Raw genomic sequence first — 17,593 nt, 5'->3', positions numbered from 1 at the left:
AAATGAAAACAAAGAAAAATAAAAAAGATAAAAGACTGATAAAATACAAACCAATATACATACACACTCGAAAAATATCACATAAAAACGAAAGTAAATTGATTTTTTAAATATAGTAATTATCTTTGACAGACGCTATACAAATGCTGTGCATCATCATCATTATCATCATCATCAATTAGAATTAAGATTATGAAGATATCTCCAAATCAGTATGTCCAAAGTGACTTTTAATAACTGAATACTTTTATTTGAGAAAATCCACACTTTATATCACTGCCTTATACATTCATTGTCTAATTAGAAAATTCCTATTTCCTTACCTTTTTTTCACCGTGATTTTCGTCAATAGGGTTGGTTTCACCATGCTGATTTGCCATTCCTAAGCGTGAAATGAAAATCAATTGTAATTTTTTTCCTTAATCCCCGGAATAATACATTATACATCACATAACATATGTAATATATTTCTGTCATATTGTAATCTGTCACCCCCCCCCAAAAAAAAAAGTTTTTTTCTTCTCACAAAATTATAGCTAAATCTCTACTAAACGTTATTAAAAAAAAATAAAAGAGTTATAGCCTTCAAATATGTGTAATATTTATTAGTCTTATCTAGTTTTTTTCTTTTCGATTCGTTCCTTCTCTAATCCTTCCTAATTTACGTAATATTGATTATAAAAGTATTAGACCAACTATTATACATTACAAAACACCACAGTCTATACGGCCATTTGATTCTTTTTCTTTTCCTTCCCAATCAGAGTCTACGGTGCGAATCAATACTGAATCGTATCACATTTGATTTTTTGGTTGTCTATTACACACTGTTATAAGGGCATATGATGACCAAAGTCCAATCCAGTATATCTTTATCTTGTTTGTTTTATTTCCGTAATCAGATAAAAAATATACAATATACAGGAGAGATACATATAATAACGAAGGATCACCCAATTCAGCTGTATTTGCAAAATACTGCTGTTCTTCCTTGGGGTCCTACATTTACCATACAAATTAATATACAACATTAAAAAAATACTTAAAACGAAACATTTCCAAGTACAATACATTGACAAAAAAATTACTTAATTAAATCTGATTTGCATGATCATGATTTTCACTGCACTTTTTTTATAAAATAAGCTGCGGAAAGCAAATATATGGGCTCCACTGACGTGAGGGTAGAAAATTGTTAGATAATGCATACACCCCCCACAAAAAGGGGATTTTCAGTCATTATCTTGCATGAAATGAAATTCTTGATGTCACTGTTTAAGAGAAGTTCATTATGTCGCTTATACACTACAGGTTATAGCAGTGCATAAGCGTTATGATACAAAAATATTGAGGAGGCCAGACGTGGCCCATGGGGCCAATTTCCTAACAAGCTCCTGTGAGCGAGCGAAGTCAGGGGACAGAACTTCTACCAGAAAAAAAAACATGTAATTAATATACGGAAATCTAACTTTGTGAACGATTTTGAAATAATATTCGTCCTTTCCTTTCCTTCCTTTCCTTTCCTTTCATTTCCTTCCTTTCCTTTCCTTTCCTTTCCTTTCCTTTCCTTTCCTTTCCTTTCCTTTTCTTTTCTTTTCTTTTCTTTTCTTTCCTTTCCTTTAATTCCTTTCCTTTTCTTTTCTTTCCTTTCCTTTTCTTTCATTTCCTTCCTTTCCTGTCCTTCCTTTCCTTACCCTTCCTCTTTTTTCCAGGTTGTTAAAATCATAGGCCTCCAAGCCCCCCCCCCCTCATCTGTACGCAAGCCGGTTATAGCGGTTATAGCCGACCGGTGTATACAGGTTGAAATATTGCAAAATAAACAGACTGATATAACCTTTTTTTTATAATATATCTTTCTAATATATTTCATATCCTGTCTATCTATCCTATCTACCTATCTGTATATCTGATATCTGTTCAATATGTAAAAACATTCTTATAAAGTGGAAAGTAATTCTTGGACAGTTGCATTTGTCAAAATTGTTCATGTGGTTGTTTGTACTTTTTAAAAAGTCTATTCGCATGTATTGTATTTTACATGTATTATAACATGACTACATTTAACTGAGAATCTTTTCTGTGTAAACACATCCTCACACACACACACCCACACTTTTTCAACATGTTTTTATTAAGGATTTCATTCAAATTGATTACATATTCTCAAGATAAATACAAAACAATTACAAATCTTCATTTTATTTCAGCAAGGATATGCAAAAAAAAATACCGAAAAACTGAAGGAAATTTAAAAAAAGATAAACCAAATGTTAGTTACAAATTCAATTGATATCCCGTGATTTAACTTTTCTCTTTTGCCGAATCAGAGTCGATCGGGCGAATCAATACTATAATAGTATCGTTTTTTATTTTTCTTTGTTAACATTGGTATACAATGATCAAAGTCCATTTCAATACACGAGCGGAAGAAATTGTGCTGCATACAACGCATCTCTGTAATACATGCTGTATATAAATGTATCATAATAACGAGAGCTTTCCACTGCAAGCAAAGTGTTGATAAAATATAATGTACAATTTCCTCATGTACTGGAGTCATCATACATTGGAATAAAGTCAATATGAAGGTAATATGATGTGTTTTGTTTTAGTAGACATTTTATAGAATATTATCAAACGATTTCGCCTTCATCTATCTGGTTATGTTGATAATAAAATGGTTACATTCAGTCGTCTTCCCCGTACAATCTCATTGTGATTTGCATGGTAATAATTTTCATTGCACTGTACATAAACTGGGACATAAACCAATCCAACAAATTCATGGGCTTGACTGACTGAATGAAGGGCAGGAAATTGTTTTGCCAATGCACCCCCCATCCTCAAAACAAAAATTGCAATAATAATTATAATCATAATGTATACATTTTAAAGAAAATTGTTCACTATATACGTTATTATACGTTATATTAAGAGAAACTCACTAGTCGCATACACCCAGCAGGCTATAGCAGTGGTGTATTGAGTAACACATTTTTTTTTTTGGGGGGGGAAGACATATGAGGCAAAATCTCTCTCTCTAAAAAAAACAACAACTGTCAGAGGGCGAAGCGAGAGAGAGAGAAAAAAACGTTGACACTTTTTAATACAAAAATCAAAGTTTGTGATGTTTGTGATAGAGTTTGAGTTAAAATACAGAAGATGGCCCCCTTTGGTTTCCTTTCTTTCCATTTTTTTTCCCCTTTCGTCGTGTATTTTTTTGTGGGGGGGGGGTCAAAGGCCCGACACCCCGCATAATGAACGCAAGTCGGTAATTTGAAACACTTATTTTTAAAAACTACAAAGTGTGTTGTTTAAAACTTAAACAATGTTGTTGCTTTTTACTCTGCAGACTAAGGGCACTCTATATTGGGAGAAACGAAAATATCTTCATGCATGACCAGCAATTTTATAATTAGCAAACCATGGTTTGATTATAACTATAGATATTCTTTTTTTTTGAGTCGTGATTTTTATTCTAGAGTGGTGCGTATAAAAGAAGCAGACCACCGTTCTTACGCTCAAATTACTATTCCAATGCATAGAACATTTCTCTTCGCGAAAAAATAAAATGATCACAATGATCACCGTTCAAAAACTCTTCTTTTTTCGTCGCCTCTTCGTTCCAAAGAGCGTTGCCTTTTCTGCATGTATGTGAATTCGGTTAGTACACTGCACGCTCGCACGCACGCATCGAAGTTCGTATTCGCCCCACAGATATCTACAATCATAGAGATGTGATAAAATATATGATTATAATGAAAGGTGGGGTGGGCTACATTCCTTTTTTTAATTGATGTATTTATTATATAGTCAAGAACAAATTACAATATTTATGATTCACTCCTACTATGCATACTCGGACTAAGCGCGCCAGAGTCGGTCGGTCACATAGAGATGTATATTATTGACACTAGAGGGCGGACTTCATCAAATTGCTGTTAATCCATGTTCGGGGCGGCCGCCATCTTAAAGAGTGCAAGAGCGCGGATTTATAACACACGGCTCTATGGGAGAATATCACATATTTCAGTTTTTTACATTATATTTTCAATTTAATGCTGTATGCAACGTTAAAATCACAAGGCAAAACATTTTTATGTTAATATATATGATAACCATGCATATTTTATAAAGGAGATGGACTGAACATCCAGAAAACGGGGGAAAAATAGGTTGCTGTACGTGCATTACCTATGATGTAGATCAGGGCTTGGTCTGAAGTTTCCCCTCCTTTCAGTTAATTTTGAGGAAATCAAAGTAGAAATCATATGGTGAATCACTGATAATCCCATTAGATATAATATTGGAGACTATGCGACGTTATAGCTATATTTAACACCACGGGTGTTAAATCTCAGCCCAATCAATAAAGGACCTCACCATCTGGTGTTGGAGATACACTGACACTGGTGTTAAGATTACCAACATTTAGGATGTTAAAATATATCAACACCAGTCTTGGTGTTCGATTTGAACACGAGTCGCAGAATGTTATGAAGTTGACACCATTTGGTGTTCATTTGACACCCTCGAACACCTGCAGAAACGAACATTTAAACGAAAGTTTAAATCACCCATTGGTGTAAAAAAAAATACCAACACCAGCTTTGGTGTTGTTTCACGGTTCGGATTCACACCATTTGGTGTCCGATGTCAAGTTCTTCAACACCTGCAGCCTGACGGTGTAACTTAACACTAGGGTATTTTTTTTAATACCTCAACAACAGACAGTGTTGAGTTACTCCAGTGAAGTGTATAACTTCAACAATAATTTTTGTTAAAAATATTGCTATCCAACACCTGTCACGGTGTTGTTTCAACACTTCTGAGTATTTGGTGTTTATTTTACACTCTAAGTGTTGTTTCAATACAGTATATTGCTTGAACACTGAGTGTCAAATGAGCACCAAATCAAGAGAACATATGAACAATCTAAAGTGTTAAGTTGACCTTATCTGACACCCTTGTCACGGTATATGCTATATGATGGCTAATATATTGAATGACTCAATCGACCTCGTCGTTTTCCCCCGTTTTCTGGATGTTTAGTCCATCTCCTTTATGAAATATGCATGGTTATCATATATTTTAACATAAATTTTTTTTTGCCTTGTGATTTTAACGTTGCATACAGCATTAAATTGAAAATATAATGTAAAAAAGTGATATATGTGATATTCTCCCATAGAGCCGTGTGTTATAAATTCGCGCTCTTGCCCTCTTTAAGATGGCGGCTGCGCAATACATGGAATCCATAGAGATGTATATTATTGACACTAGAGGGCGGACTTCATCAAATTGCTGTGATTCCATGTTCGGGGATGCCGCCATCTTAAAGAGGGCAAGAGCGCGGATTTATAACACACGGCTCTATGGGAGAATATCACATATTTCACTTTTTTACATTATATTTTCAATTTAATGCTGTATGCAACGTTAAAATCACAAGGCAAAACATTTTTATGTTAAAATATATGATAACCATGCATATTTTATAAAGGAGATGGACTGAACATAATTAGTTATGTAAATAAGCCACAAGTTTGCTATGAATTCAGTTATAAAGGGGATATTTCTGGTGAATCTTTTCAACATTTATAGCATAAGACTTTATTTTACACGTGTAAACATTTAAAAAAAAGGAAATTTATTATTGTGGTTAAGTTTTCTATTTTTCTGTTCACTGAGATTAATTGCTGAATATCTTTCAATTTTGTATGTATTAGCGAACGGAAAATTGAAATCTTTGATATTTTCAGCAAACATTTTTTCGACAAACGTGACATATTTCCGTGGCAACTGATATCTCACTGATTAATTGGACTTATGACAGGCTTTAACTTGCTTAATTTTCAAAGAAATTTTGAAAAATATATGAAACATATCTCACTGAAAGAAACTTAAAAATTATATATTGGTTTCATCAGAACCATTGAATAGAGACCCAGCATATTTACTAGGCTAGCATGCTTATTGGTGAAAAATGGTCTAGATAAAATTATAGCTATTAATGGTAAAAACAAATGAAGTAAGGCGTACTTACTTAAAAGATGATCCCTCTCCTACCACAGACTTTGTTGAAATGAAATAGGTTGACTAAAAAGGAAAGAAAACAAATTATTGTTGCAAGTGCAAAAATGTGGGAAGGGATGGTATCTTGGATTGTGGAACAAAAAATTGGTTGGACAAGAAATTGTATGACCATGTCCCACATTAATTCGGGAATGGTGACAGTGCCTGTGCACTCGCTCATTTGTTGTGGCATTAGACTTAGTCTCTTCAATGAGCCATTTTTGCATATATAGTGTACCCATAATTAAATGCAACCTGTACTGGTTAACATTTTTATGTCAAAGTAAATGGAATATTTCTAAAAGCCATATCTATTTTGACTAATTTTTGCTTTAATAATTGAAACAGTCTAATAAAATCAGATTATTAATTTCAATTTGATTTTGAATCCAGTATATCCCGTTAAACATGTAGCTCCAGAAGCATGCGATTTAGTTGCAGGTGTTTTATAATCGATCTATGACCAGGCAGGAAGAATTTAATATAAAAATCGGGAGGGGTCTGGAGTGAATGGGCGCCTTACCCTGAAACGAGATGAATATTAAAGATTTGTTCTGGTCTAATCTTATGAAGGTCTGGAAAAGAAACTACACAAGCACTACGAATGGATGCGTTGCGGGGCTAAGGCCAGGGTAATAATATCCAAGTCCTTTGGAAGCGCATAGAGACGTTATTTATAATGTGTTATGCGCTATACAAGAACTGTCTATTATTATTATTATTATTATACATACTTTATAGTTTATACATACTTTCTCTAATGAATTTGTGGAAAGTGTTATTACAGTTTTAGATTACGTAAAGATTAAAAAAAAATCTGCGGGCATAAAAGAGAGTAGGTACTTGATTTACATCCCAGATTTAATATTTGTTTGTTTGAAAAAATGGAAATATTACACAAACTTTATCATTATTATTATTATTGTTATTATCAATATTATTGTTATTATTGTTGATATTATTATCATTATCAATATTGTTGTTGTTATTATTCTAACTTTTCGCATCAAATATTAAAAATCGCAGATTAGAAAATATATTTGAATTTCAATTAAGCTTTATTATGATTTCTGTAGATATCCTTGTTCATTATTCGTTTCATTATTTATCTTCATTTGTATTCACAGTGGAGAGGTTTTTTTAATAATCATATACATTTGCATTAGCAAATATGATAAAACATGAATGACTTTTGCCTGAAATCCCCTGATAACATGGCAAGATGGGCATGAAATCTTTTAGTCTATGTAAAACACTAGTATTCTTTATAGTGAGATAACTGAGCACAACTTATATTGTTTAAGCAAAGACCTGTATCTTTACAGGGCCGTCACCAGCTTTTTTCTAGGGGGGGGGGGTGCTTTTTATGAAAAAAAAAACACAAAAACACAAAAAACAACGTATTAACTCAATTTCATGCAGTTATATAGCCCGCCGGCCAGAATGGGTATATCCCTCAAGTATCCCTACCCCCCCCCCTCCGGTTTTTTTTTTGTTTTTTTTTAATTTTTTTATTTTTATTTCTATTTTTATTTTTTGGTTCTGAAGGGGGGTGCGTTCGCACCCTCCGCACCCCCCCCCCCTGGCGACGGTCCTGATCTTTACATTAATTTCTAGCTTCAGGTGTTTTATTATTTTTAATTTACTATTCATTCTCATGATAAGCACATAATTTTAATTGTTTATCTCTAGGCCTTATAGTATTGAAAACAGATTGATATCATATTTTTGTTATCCCCTTCACCAATGATCGAAATAAACATCTATTACTAGTATTATGCTTGCCCCATCTGAAATATCGAATGATGAAGTCAAACAAACCCCTTCCAATAAACATGAGAAATTCTGGTTCCAACTGGTCTGAAGGGAATTCCCCTTAATGATATCGCAACAATTTGTAACCTCTCTGATTGGATGTAGAGGATATGACGTGTCATATTTTCAGCCAATCATACAACGTCACTGTACACACCCATCCAGAGCTGGAGCTGCCGGTACGTGCGAATTGCAGTGCATGCTGCATACCTTTTGTCATTTCAACGTGGGCTTTGTATCGAGTGAACGTGCATGCACCCCACTGAAGATTGAATGTTTATTTACTCTATTATCACATTGATCAAGATTGAGAAATATTTCTGGTTTTTTTTTTTTCGATGGATTTGATGGAGAGCTTAATTCGAACGATCATCTTCGGAGGACTACTGCTGGAATGCCTTTTTTACGTTTTACAAATTCAACAAAATTAAGCATTTCTGATTTGTTATTGAATCGAGCTTCGATTGATTGCAACGCTTTCTGCAATTGGATCCACAAAGGGATTTCCACGAGGAAGCTTTAGATTTCAGGTTTTGTAGCAACTTTGCTATGCATTTGCAAAGGACAACTAGTCCTTGAATTGCACATGCGCATAACAATAAGTTTGGAAAATAAAGAGCGTCATAAACATCGCAAATTTCCAACTGTGTGTTGTTTGATCGAGCCATCATCGAGGATGCTGTTACATGTCGGTTAAAGGACGGTTTAAATACTTTAATCGTTGTGACGAACAGATGTAGTGAAATTATTTCTCACCCATATTTGTGATTTACGGGGTGAGAATCTATTCGATGTCACTTTGAAACATGCCGGTTGCCTGTTTTAAATTTAAAAATATAGCCTATGTTTGATTAATCATTGACAAAGGTGGATAGATTGTTGGTTCATCTGTACATGGTGGATTAAAGATCAATTCAGATTTCATGTGAGTAGACACTGCTTGTGTACGATTTTCTTAAAAATCAAAGTAAAAAACATAAATAATGGTTAAAATGTCATATAATTATGTCATGTGTCTTGTTATGTACGTTGTACGCACAGTAAATCGCGTCTTGTGTTTTTTTTCTTATGAAGAACGTGTGTTTTATTATATCAATAATACTTTAAATTTCTTTTCTCTCTTAGCTTTTGAATGTAAATAATTTATCTTTCAATATGAATGTAATATAGGCTTACATCATAAGTTATTCTTTTACTGTTTTTAACCTTTTAATTATTGCATTTGTAGAAGTAAACGCCTATCCGTTATCCATAGAACATTTTATAGATAAATATAAAGATAAATAGATTAAAAATTATACATAGATGAATAATCAGAAAACTGTAGATAAATAGCCTGAAAAGTGTTTTTATACAATCATCATGAGAAGAACCTTAATTATATATCAACAAGCTATGCTCTCTTTATAATCATGTTCGTATATCCCCTTGAGTTTCTAGTGAAACTCGATATTATGCAGGCCTACTATTCTAATTTTGAATTTTTCATACTTGTAAATCTATTTTGATTGGTAGAGAAGACTGGATAATTTAATTTTTTGCTAACATTCTTTTACCATTGCCTCTTTCGGTCTTACACCCCACTATTTCCTGATTCATGCCCACCAACACAAGTCAAGACTCCAAATTAACCTCCAAATTACACAATAAAGTTGATGAGATGGGACAGGTTCGATTCCTGTGAGATTCCGATCATATCAATATCGATCACGAAGAATCTTCATTGGTGTCCATTCATAATCATTATTGTGTTGAATATGATAATTATACAATCATTTTTCATTCAAGATTCAAGAAGTTTATTTCATTTCCATGACAAATATAAATCAAATACAGACACAAATCAAATTATGAAGACAAGATCAATTTTACCTCAGCATGTGTATATAAAGGCTTGTTTTAAAATAGTATCAAGCCGCGTGAATGGAAATGAGGGGATCCACTTTAGCATTGCTTGTGCGTGGGTCCCCTATAGCGAGTTGAAGAAATAATTTCTATTAACCAATAGAGAAAAGGCTAAGTATTAACAGGTAATGAAAAGTGGAAATACATTCGATTGTACGAATGTACAAATATACAATATTATGAAATGGGAAAGTAAAATGTGATAAATATAATAGGAATTTTTTTTAAATATCATGGATTATTAGGTGTGGGGATATATTCTGTTTATAATTGATCCTTTTTCTCTGTAATGTTTGTGTAATATTTGACCGTAAATGTATACAGGTAGCTACAGAATTTTATTTTGTATTCATAAACTTAACTAATATTGAATCTTTTGATACAATAATAAAGGCCGGCATGACTTGGCATTACAAATTATTATTGATGTTTTCAGATTTTTGAATTGGTGGAAAATTGAGGATGAAACTTAATTTGCTTTCATCGTGACGTATGTGTAATTATATTTTTAAATATAGTAATTTTAGGTATAGTTCATTATCCTAAGGGAAGCTGGGCTCAAACTTCAAATCTAGATTCAGAACAATCTTGATTCCTCATACATTTTAAGAGAATATTTTTCTTTAAAAAATCCACATTTTAGCAAATCAGTTATGATTTAGCTATTTACATGTATTTCTTCCTAATTTTCTTTGAATTATTTTATTTTTATTTCATTTTTCACACCATTCAACCGTCAGATTTCTTACTTGTCTTTCTGTAGCTCTCACACGCCGCTCCTGATTCCGAGTTTCAGATCATTCCCTTTCAGCCCCCCCCCCCCCCCTCATTCTCATCCATCTCTCCTTCTCTCTCCCCTTCTTTTATCCCTCTCCGAGTGTAACAGCTAAACCAATAGTTTTATCTCCAATTTTACATTCTATCTTGTATGACACTGTATGAGATTTGTTTGTATTTATATTCATATTACTTTGATTTTAGTTGTAACTAAGATATCAATTATATGAGCTCATCACACCCTTTTAATGTAAGTACATGAGTACACGAATGTCGCTTCAAGGCATGTAGGAAACTATAACAAATCCGTCAATTTGCAAATACCGCCTTCAGAAGAAAGGAAATCATGAGATACATTGAATTAAAGAATAGAGAGAAACGGGAATGAAAAGTTTGAAAGTCGGAATGAGTGGAGAAAGAGACAGGGGGAGCTATATATAGAGAAATACATTTTTATTATTTTGCCATTTCCTGTCCTTCTGCTTGCTGACAAACAGTTGTTAGATTATTACAATTTCAGAAGGAGGAAGAGGAGGGGAAAAGACGCAGAAGACGAAGCAAAAGAAGAAGAAAAGGAGAAGAAGAATTGAAAAAGAGGAAAGAAGACTGGAAGGGGAAGACGAAGTAAACCGTCATGAATATCTATAAGATCCTTTCACTACCACCGGCATTATCTCCAGTTTAATCCCGTCATCATCATCATCATCATTAGTGTCATCCAAACATCATTTTCATCACAACCATTCTTATCCCTGTTATCATTAATGATCTACATTTTTCATCTCAATCATCTTTAGCATCATTATTGTAATCATCATCACCATCACCACCTCATCATCATCACCACCATCATCATCATCACCTTAGCAATCATCATCACTTTCACTATCATCATCATCACCATCGTCTTTACCACCCTCATTATCACCATCACCACCATCATTATCATCCTCTTAACTATCATCATCAACTGTTACATCATTATTGTCATCATCACCATCATCATCATCTTCAAAATCATCACCATCACCACCATCATCATCATCACCTTAGCAATCATCATCACTTTCACCATCATCATCACCATCGTCATTACCATGCACCCTCATCATCACCATCACCACCATCATCATCATCCTCTTAACTATCATCATCAACATCATCATCACAATCATCATCATCTTCAAAATCATCACCATCACCACTCTCATCATCATCATCACCTTAGCAATCATAATCACTTTCACAATCGTCATCATCATCATGCACATTTCTGGTTGTCAGCCACGATTGCAGCTCGACTATGTTGATATACAAACAATATTAAACGACAGCTGTCAGGACATTCAGCATTATGATACAACATAATATTTCTTCACAATTTAACATGAAATACAAAGAGGATTGAATTAATCACAACTTTATGTTCATTGATCACTAACTGAAAACATTATTTCATTGTTATCATTTCAGTCATTGTTATAAAATATTATTTCATTTCAGGCATTGTTATTCAAAACAGTTTCATTTCAGTCGTTTTTATATATCAATCGCGACACACCAATGAGGGACGATAACCATGCTCCCACCAAATTAAGCCTAAATCAATTTCACTTTATTTCATTTTATTTTAATGTTTTTTATTTCCACAATAAGAGCACAAATAATTGTAGCATCTATCAAAGTAATTATTTGAAACTCCACTTTGAATTGCATATGAAATGTAACAATTCAATGCACATACCAAAGAAGTTGAATAATAAGAATAATCATGTTTTTATTGGGAAGGAAAACTGACCCCTCTCCCCTCACAAATCATGTGAATCACAATCATATCAATTGGTATCACATCAATCGAACACCGGCGAAAATCCGTGGGGGGGGGGTAAATTTTAATTTACCCCATCCCATCGACTCCTTATTGGGGACCTTTATAAGTCACCAGGGATAGTGAAAGTAAAAGACATTTTGGATAGATGTGGGATGTCTAACCTCTGGAGTGCTGAGAATATGGTCTTGGACGTTAAGCATGTTAAGTGGGTTAAGTCAACTGTGAATCTCAGATTGGTGGATATTGCCAAACAGGAATGGAATACTGAAATTAATAGAAATCGTTTATGCATGAATTCTAGTATATTTAAACAAGATTTTAGTTTTGAGAACTATTTAGTGAAATTAGATTTTGCAGATAGGATTGAACTCTGTAAACATCGTTGTGGAAATCATAGATTGCCTGTTGCTAATGGTCGTTCCTTGCCTAATCAAGGTTTGCAATCTTGTACTTTATGTGACTCGCAAGAGCCGGGTGACGAGCTTCATTTTGTGTTAAATTGTCCTGCTTTTAAAAATGAAAGGAAAGCTTTAGAGGGTATTATTCTGTAAACCAAATGTGATTAAAATGCACAAGCTGTTTCATATGAGAAATACAAAATACTTGAAAATTTTGTCAAGGTTTTGTAAATTCATTATGTAAAAATTTTAATATCATCTTAGATGTAGTTGCTGTCTTGGTTACTTTCTCGTATTAGGGCATGATTTCAGATTTTGTTGGATTGCGCCCCCACATGCTCAGTGGGGTATGTGTCTTTGTACCGGTCTCCAGATACTTTTAGATTTAGAGATTTAGATTTAGATTTATTTCCGTTCAACAATTTTTTTTCAAAATACAATCAAAGTAACAATACATATTCAATATAATAGATATTACAGACAAATCAATGACATTTCGTAACAAATGTTGAATATAAATTAAACAAAACTACAATTTATTGCAGTAATTTTATCAATGGAAAGAAACAAGAAATGAACGGAGGGACTTGCCAAGAAAAGCAAAAGCTTGTAAAGAAGGCAAGCCCCTAAACTTAGTTTCAATGCTAATTATAAAAACTATATATACAACTATATACTCTCTGGCATGTCTGGGGTGGGGTGGTTAATTTGTGTCCGTTTCTATTATTGATCTTGTATTATTTGTTATTATCATGTTTGATTTTTTTTCTTTCCTTTTATTTATTTATTTTTTTGTTACCTTTGTATTTTTCTTATGCCTATTATTGCCATTGTTATAAGTTATTATATTTCTTCTATTCCCACAGGAGGGGCCGTCAAGAAATAAAATCATTGTCATTTATATCGTAATGAATTGGTATTATCTACATCATACCCCTCCTTAGATAGCTATCCTACCCCTCCCCTGCTTCTCCTTAACCTAAGAATTCTGGCACCGGTCTTTATCTTTCCAAACCAAACATAAACATGATAAAACTAACCAGTTTACACAAAATCCTTTCATATGTCTAGAGTATATGCAGAAACACGACACAGATTCATAATTCATAAAGAGTATCTTAATGGTCTCTAAGCGAATATTAGAAAGATATATTCACATTAAAATACGAATGATATTGAGCAGGTAACCCGAAAAGCGAAGATACAAATGAATGAGTTCTGAGGAAGACCTATCGATTAACACAGTACTTACAAAGCAAAGATTTAGGTACAACGGTCTCAGATTTTTTTTTCAGCTGATAATTTATTTTTTGCCCTTGTTTTTTGCTCTCTTTGCCAAGCAGTTCATGAATGCATTTTTATGTTTTCTGGGTCCACATTATCATGCATACTATGCTGTTTTGTGAATTCCCGTATTTCCTCAAATATTACATCTCATTATACAAGGTGTATGATAACTGAAATGACTCATTAACAAACGATAAATTCGTATTTGTAAATTTATATTGTTCTCATTTTTGCAACAATGCAAACAGGCATATTTGATGACTTTATATACATTTTTCAATATGAACTGGAAATGAATTAAGGAATGAAAATTTGAGTTTAGGAGCCCCTCTCATTCAGATAACATGTTACTATTGTTACAGCCCCTAATAAACACCAAAAAACTCTTTGCAGTACAAGAAGATTTTAATAAAGTAATTCAGGCGTCTATTTCAGAAAAATGGGGATATATGCATTTTGGAAAGTACGGGGTTGTCTTATCCTTCACACTTACCCCCCCCCCACCGCCCCCGCCCCTCCCCCTCTATGCTTAATATGATCCGTGATCACTGCTATAGCAGTCCCAGAGAACCTAGTCTCCTTTCATCACATCTATTGTATTACCATTTGCCCCTACAACCCCTCTCCCAACTAAAGAATGTGATCACGATCACTCCTCTGGTAATCCAAGAGAACCTTGTCTCCCTTCATCGGATCGCAGAGGTCCCTGTGATAAATGAGAAATGAGAAAAATATTTAGGTAAATAATAAGATTCATACAATACAAGTGAAAACGTATTTCCATTACCAATGTGTATAATTTGACATGAAATATCAATGAATTGACTAATAAGGGAACAAATATCTACTAATTTTTCCAAAAAAGAAATCTCGAAAATTGAGGTTTATAACATTCTCTGAACATAATGTCACACATACACATGGATTTGTATTTCTCTATACGCTAACGTTTGCTAAAATTGGCTCCCCCATCCCCCAAAACACACACACCACAGAGAAGAAGACAAGGGGGGGGGGGCAAATAGAAAAATAAGCGCTGTATACTTACAATTTCAGACATTATATCGTCATCCTGTGTGTCAAACCCCGAAGTTTCGGGAGCAGTGTCTAGTCCCGCTCCGGTGTTTCTTTCGTCCTGAGGCTGTACACCCACGTTCAAGACCTCCTTTTCTTCCTTTAAAAGTGTGGGGGAATTACAAAATAAATGATGAGATGGAGAGAAAACTATTTCATAGTGAGAAAATGTCAGAATTTACTTTATTTTCCTTTTCCCGTCTATGGCACGCCTATACGAAAAGGTGAAATGAGAAAAGTGATAGCATTTATGAATAGGGTCTATATTGAGTTGATCACTTCTGACAGCTTTATTTTATTTTCATTTTTTTGCTGATAAATGCAAAGCTGGTATATAACCTATTACATAGGGAACATGTTACTTCGAAATTAATCAGGCACAGTGGCTGACCTTTAGCATGTTTAGAGGACAGAGGACTCTTGGGTATTTTGTTTTTCGAATTGGTAGAACGGGGTTTCGAACTCACAACTTTACGATCTTCTAACCACTAGACCACACGACCCGTCAATCTCGTGACAAAATTTAGCACCAAGAGGATTTATACTTATTAAGGTTTGCATACGAGGAGTGAATGACTTAAAATGAATATGGAATTGAAAATTCGATAAGTTTATTGTGTGCAGTACTTGTCTGATTAGTTGAGTTGGTCAAAGTCTTAGAACGGCACATAGAGGGCAGCATTCACATTTATCAATTTTGTACTTCAAGTTTTACTTGCATCCGTAGCTTTATTCATATTGCTTGATTTGCTCAAATTTGCATCATTATACTGTATGAAATCATTTATTCAAACAATATTTTGAAAAATATCACAGTGAATTTTACCGTTTTTATTGATCTACTCACCTTGATTTTCAACACGATTTCTACTTCATTTTCATCAATGGAGCAGGAGAATTTGGTCTGGCGAGTTGAATAAATTTCAAGACGTAAACCTTGGAGATTTATTGATATCTAACAAAATAAAAGCAAAGACAAGATTTTTTTAAAAAATATTTAAAAAATCTGATGAAATACAAACTGTGAATTTATAGTGAATTCCTGCATACAAGCCTTAGAATACCCCCTCTTCAAGTCTGAATTTCCTAAATTTTCAGCTAGCGCTTCGCGCTTATTTGATTAGTGAGATACCTATATTACTCATGAATACAACGACTACAAGTGCTTCATGTGTTTATACCAATTCTAACAAAACCAGCAAGCGCTTGGCAATCACATTAGATGACTATGGTGAGAGATGCATACTTTTAATTGATTCCTGAAATATAGTCCGTAAAATGTCCCTGTTTCTGGTCTATACAAAAATTTCATCTCGCGCTTCGCGCTCGTATTGTTTGTTGAAGCGAGACAAGTACGTATCATGAATACAAAACTTTCCTTTTAATGTCCCTTTTAGGTCTGAATATAAAAGATTTTCAGCTCGCGCTTCGCGCTCGCATTATTTGATCAGCGATATACATATCTGTTTAATGGCACTGTCCTTAAAATTAGGTCAGTATACCTGGCAACTGAGTGCACTTTGCTAAGTGACGCGACCCACGGTACGCTAAAGTAGACCATAATCTCACATGAAAGCAAAAGTTAATGAACATTATTTTAGTGAATTACTACAAAATTAGATTTAAGTTCTTGTAAATATCTCCAAATTAGTATTCCCAAAAGAACTTTTGACAACTAAACAATTCTATCGGGTGGACCAATATCAATATCACGTACTCTCTTATTCTATGTTTTATAAACTTCCTATTTTCTTACCTTATTTTCAGCGTTGCTGTCACTGGGGTATGTTTCACGATACTGAGTTGCCATGTCTTTTGATACTCGTTCTAGAAACCAAATATATATTGCAAAACATACACTTAAAATGACTTGTTATGATAGGGTAAGCTGGGTGCAACTGTTATTCTAGTCGTATATAACTATTTTCTAATCGTATTTTACTAGAAAAGGGTTATTTCTGACTAGAATATGTGTCAAAATGTGACTATGAGTGATTTCCATATCAGTTGCACCCATCTGACTACTGGTTTAGTCAATTTGACTGATTTGTTCTTAGAGTGATGAGTTGACATTTCTATGCATGAAATGGAGAAAAAAATCACTTTTCCTTCCTTCTTTATTCTAAGGCGCCAAAAAATACATTATAAAACATCAAACAACTCCTAAAAATACTTTTCTGTCGTATAATTATGATCTGTCCTTTATAAATTTATTCTCTTTCTTCTCACTTAGCTTAATTTCTAGTAAACGGGTCTTGTTTAGTTATGAGCCCTCTGACCAGTGCAATATTGTTATATCAATCTGATTTTTTCTCTCGTCGATTTGTCTCTCCTCTAATCTTTCCTAATTTTCATTAAAAAAAAAGATAAACCTAATCTTAGTTACAAATTCCATCGATATCCCATGATATGATTTTTCTCTTTTGCCGAA

General features: G+C 33.7%; 1 protein-coding gene across 1 annotated transcript; it reads right to left on the bottom strand.

Annotated features, from left to right (window-relative positions):
• Positions 1-14,629: 14,629 nt before the first annotated feature.
• On the bottom strand, positions 14,630-16,972 carry LOC121429081. The gene is made up of 4 exons (XM_041625985.1): positions 16,919-16,972; positions 16,010-16,117; positions 15,137-15,262; positions 14,630-14,794 (listed from the first exon to the last, which is right to left on the bottom strand). The coding sequence occupies exons 1-4, from the start codon at positions 16,970-16,972 to the stop codon at positions 14,738-14,740; spliced, it is 345 nt and encodes a 114-aa protein (XP_041481919.1). The 3' UTR covers positions 14,630-14,737.
• Positions 16,973-17,593: the final 621 nt, after the last annotated feature.

Source organism: Lytechinus variegatus, chromosome 15, assembly GCF_018143015.1.
Source record: "Lytechinus variegatus isolate NC3 chromosome 15, Lvar_3.0, whole genome shotgun sequence".
NCBI lineage: Eukaryota > Metazoa > Echinodermata > Echinoidea > Temnopleuroida > Toxopneustidae > Lytechinus > Lytechinus variegatus.
The sequence above is the reverse complement of the archived record's forward strand: the minus strand, read 5'-3'. Positions and strand labels throughout refer to the sequence as shown.

Excerpts from the sequence above, each read along its gene's own strand:
- LOC121429081 (XM_041625985.1), bottom strand. The coding sequence starts at position 16,972 with ATGGCAACTCAGTATCGTGAAACATACCCCAGTGACAGCAACGCTGAA. Across the intron at positions 16,118-16,918 it reads ACAGCAACGCTGAAAATAAG|ATATCAATAAATCTCCAAGG; the intron begins GTAAGAAAATAG and ends TTATTTTGTTAG. Across the intron at positions 15,263-16,009 it reads AAATCGTGTTGAAAATCAAG|GAAGAAAAGGAGGTCTTGAA; the intron begins GTGAGTAGATCA and ends ACACTTTTAAAG.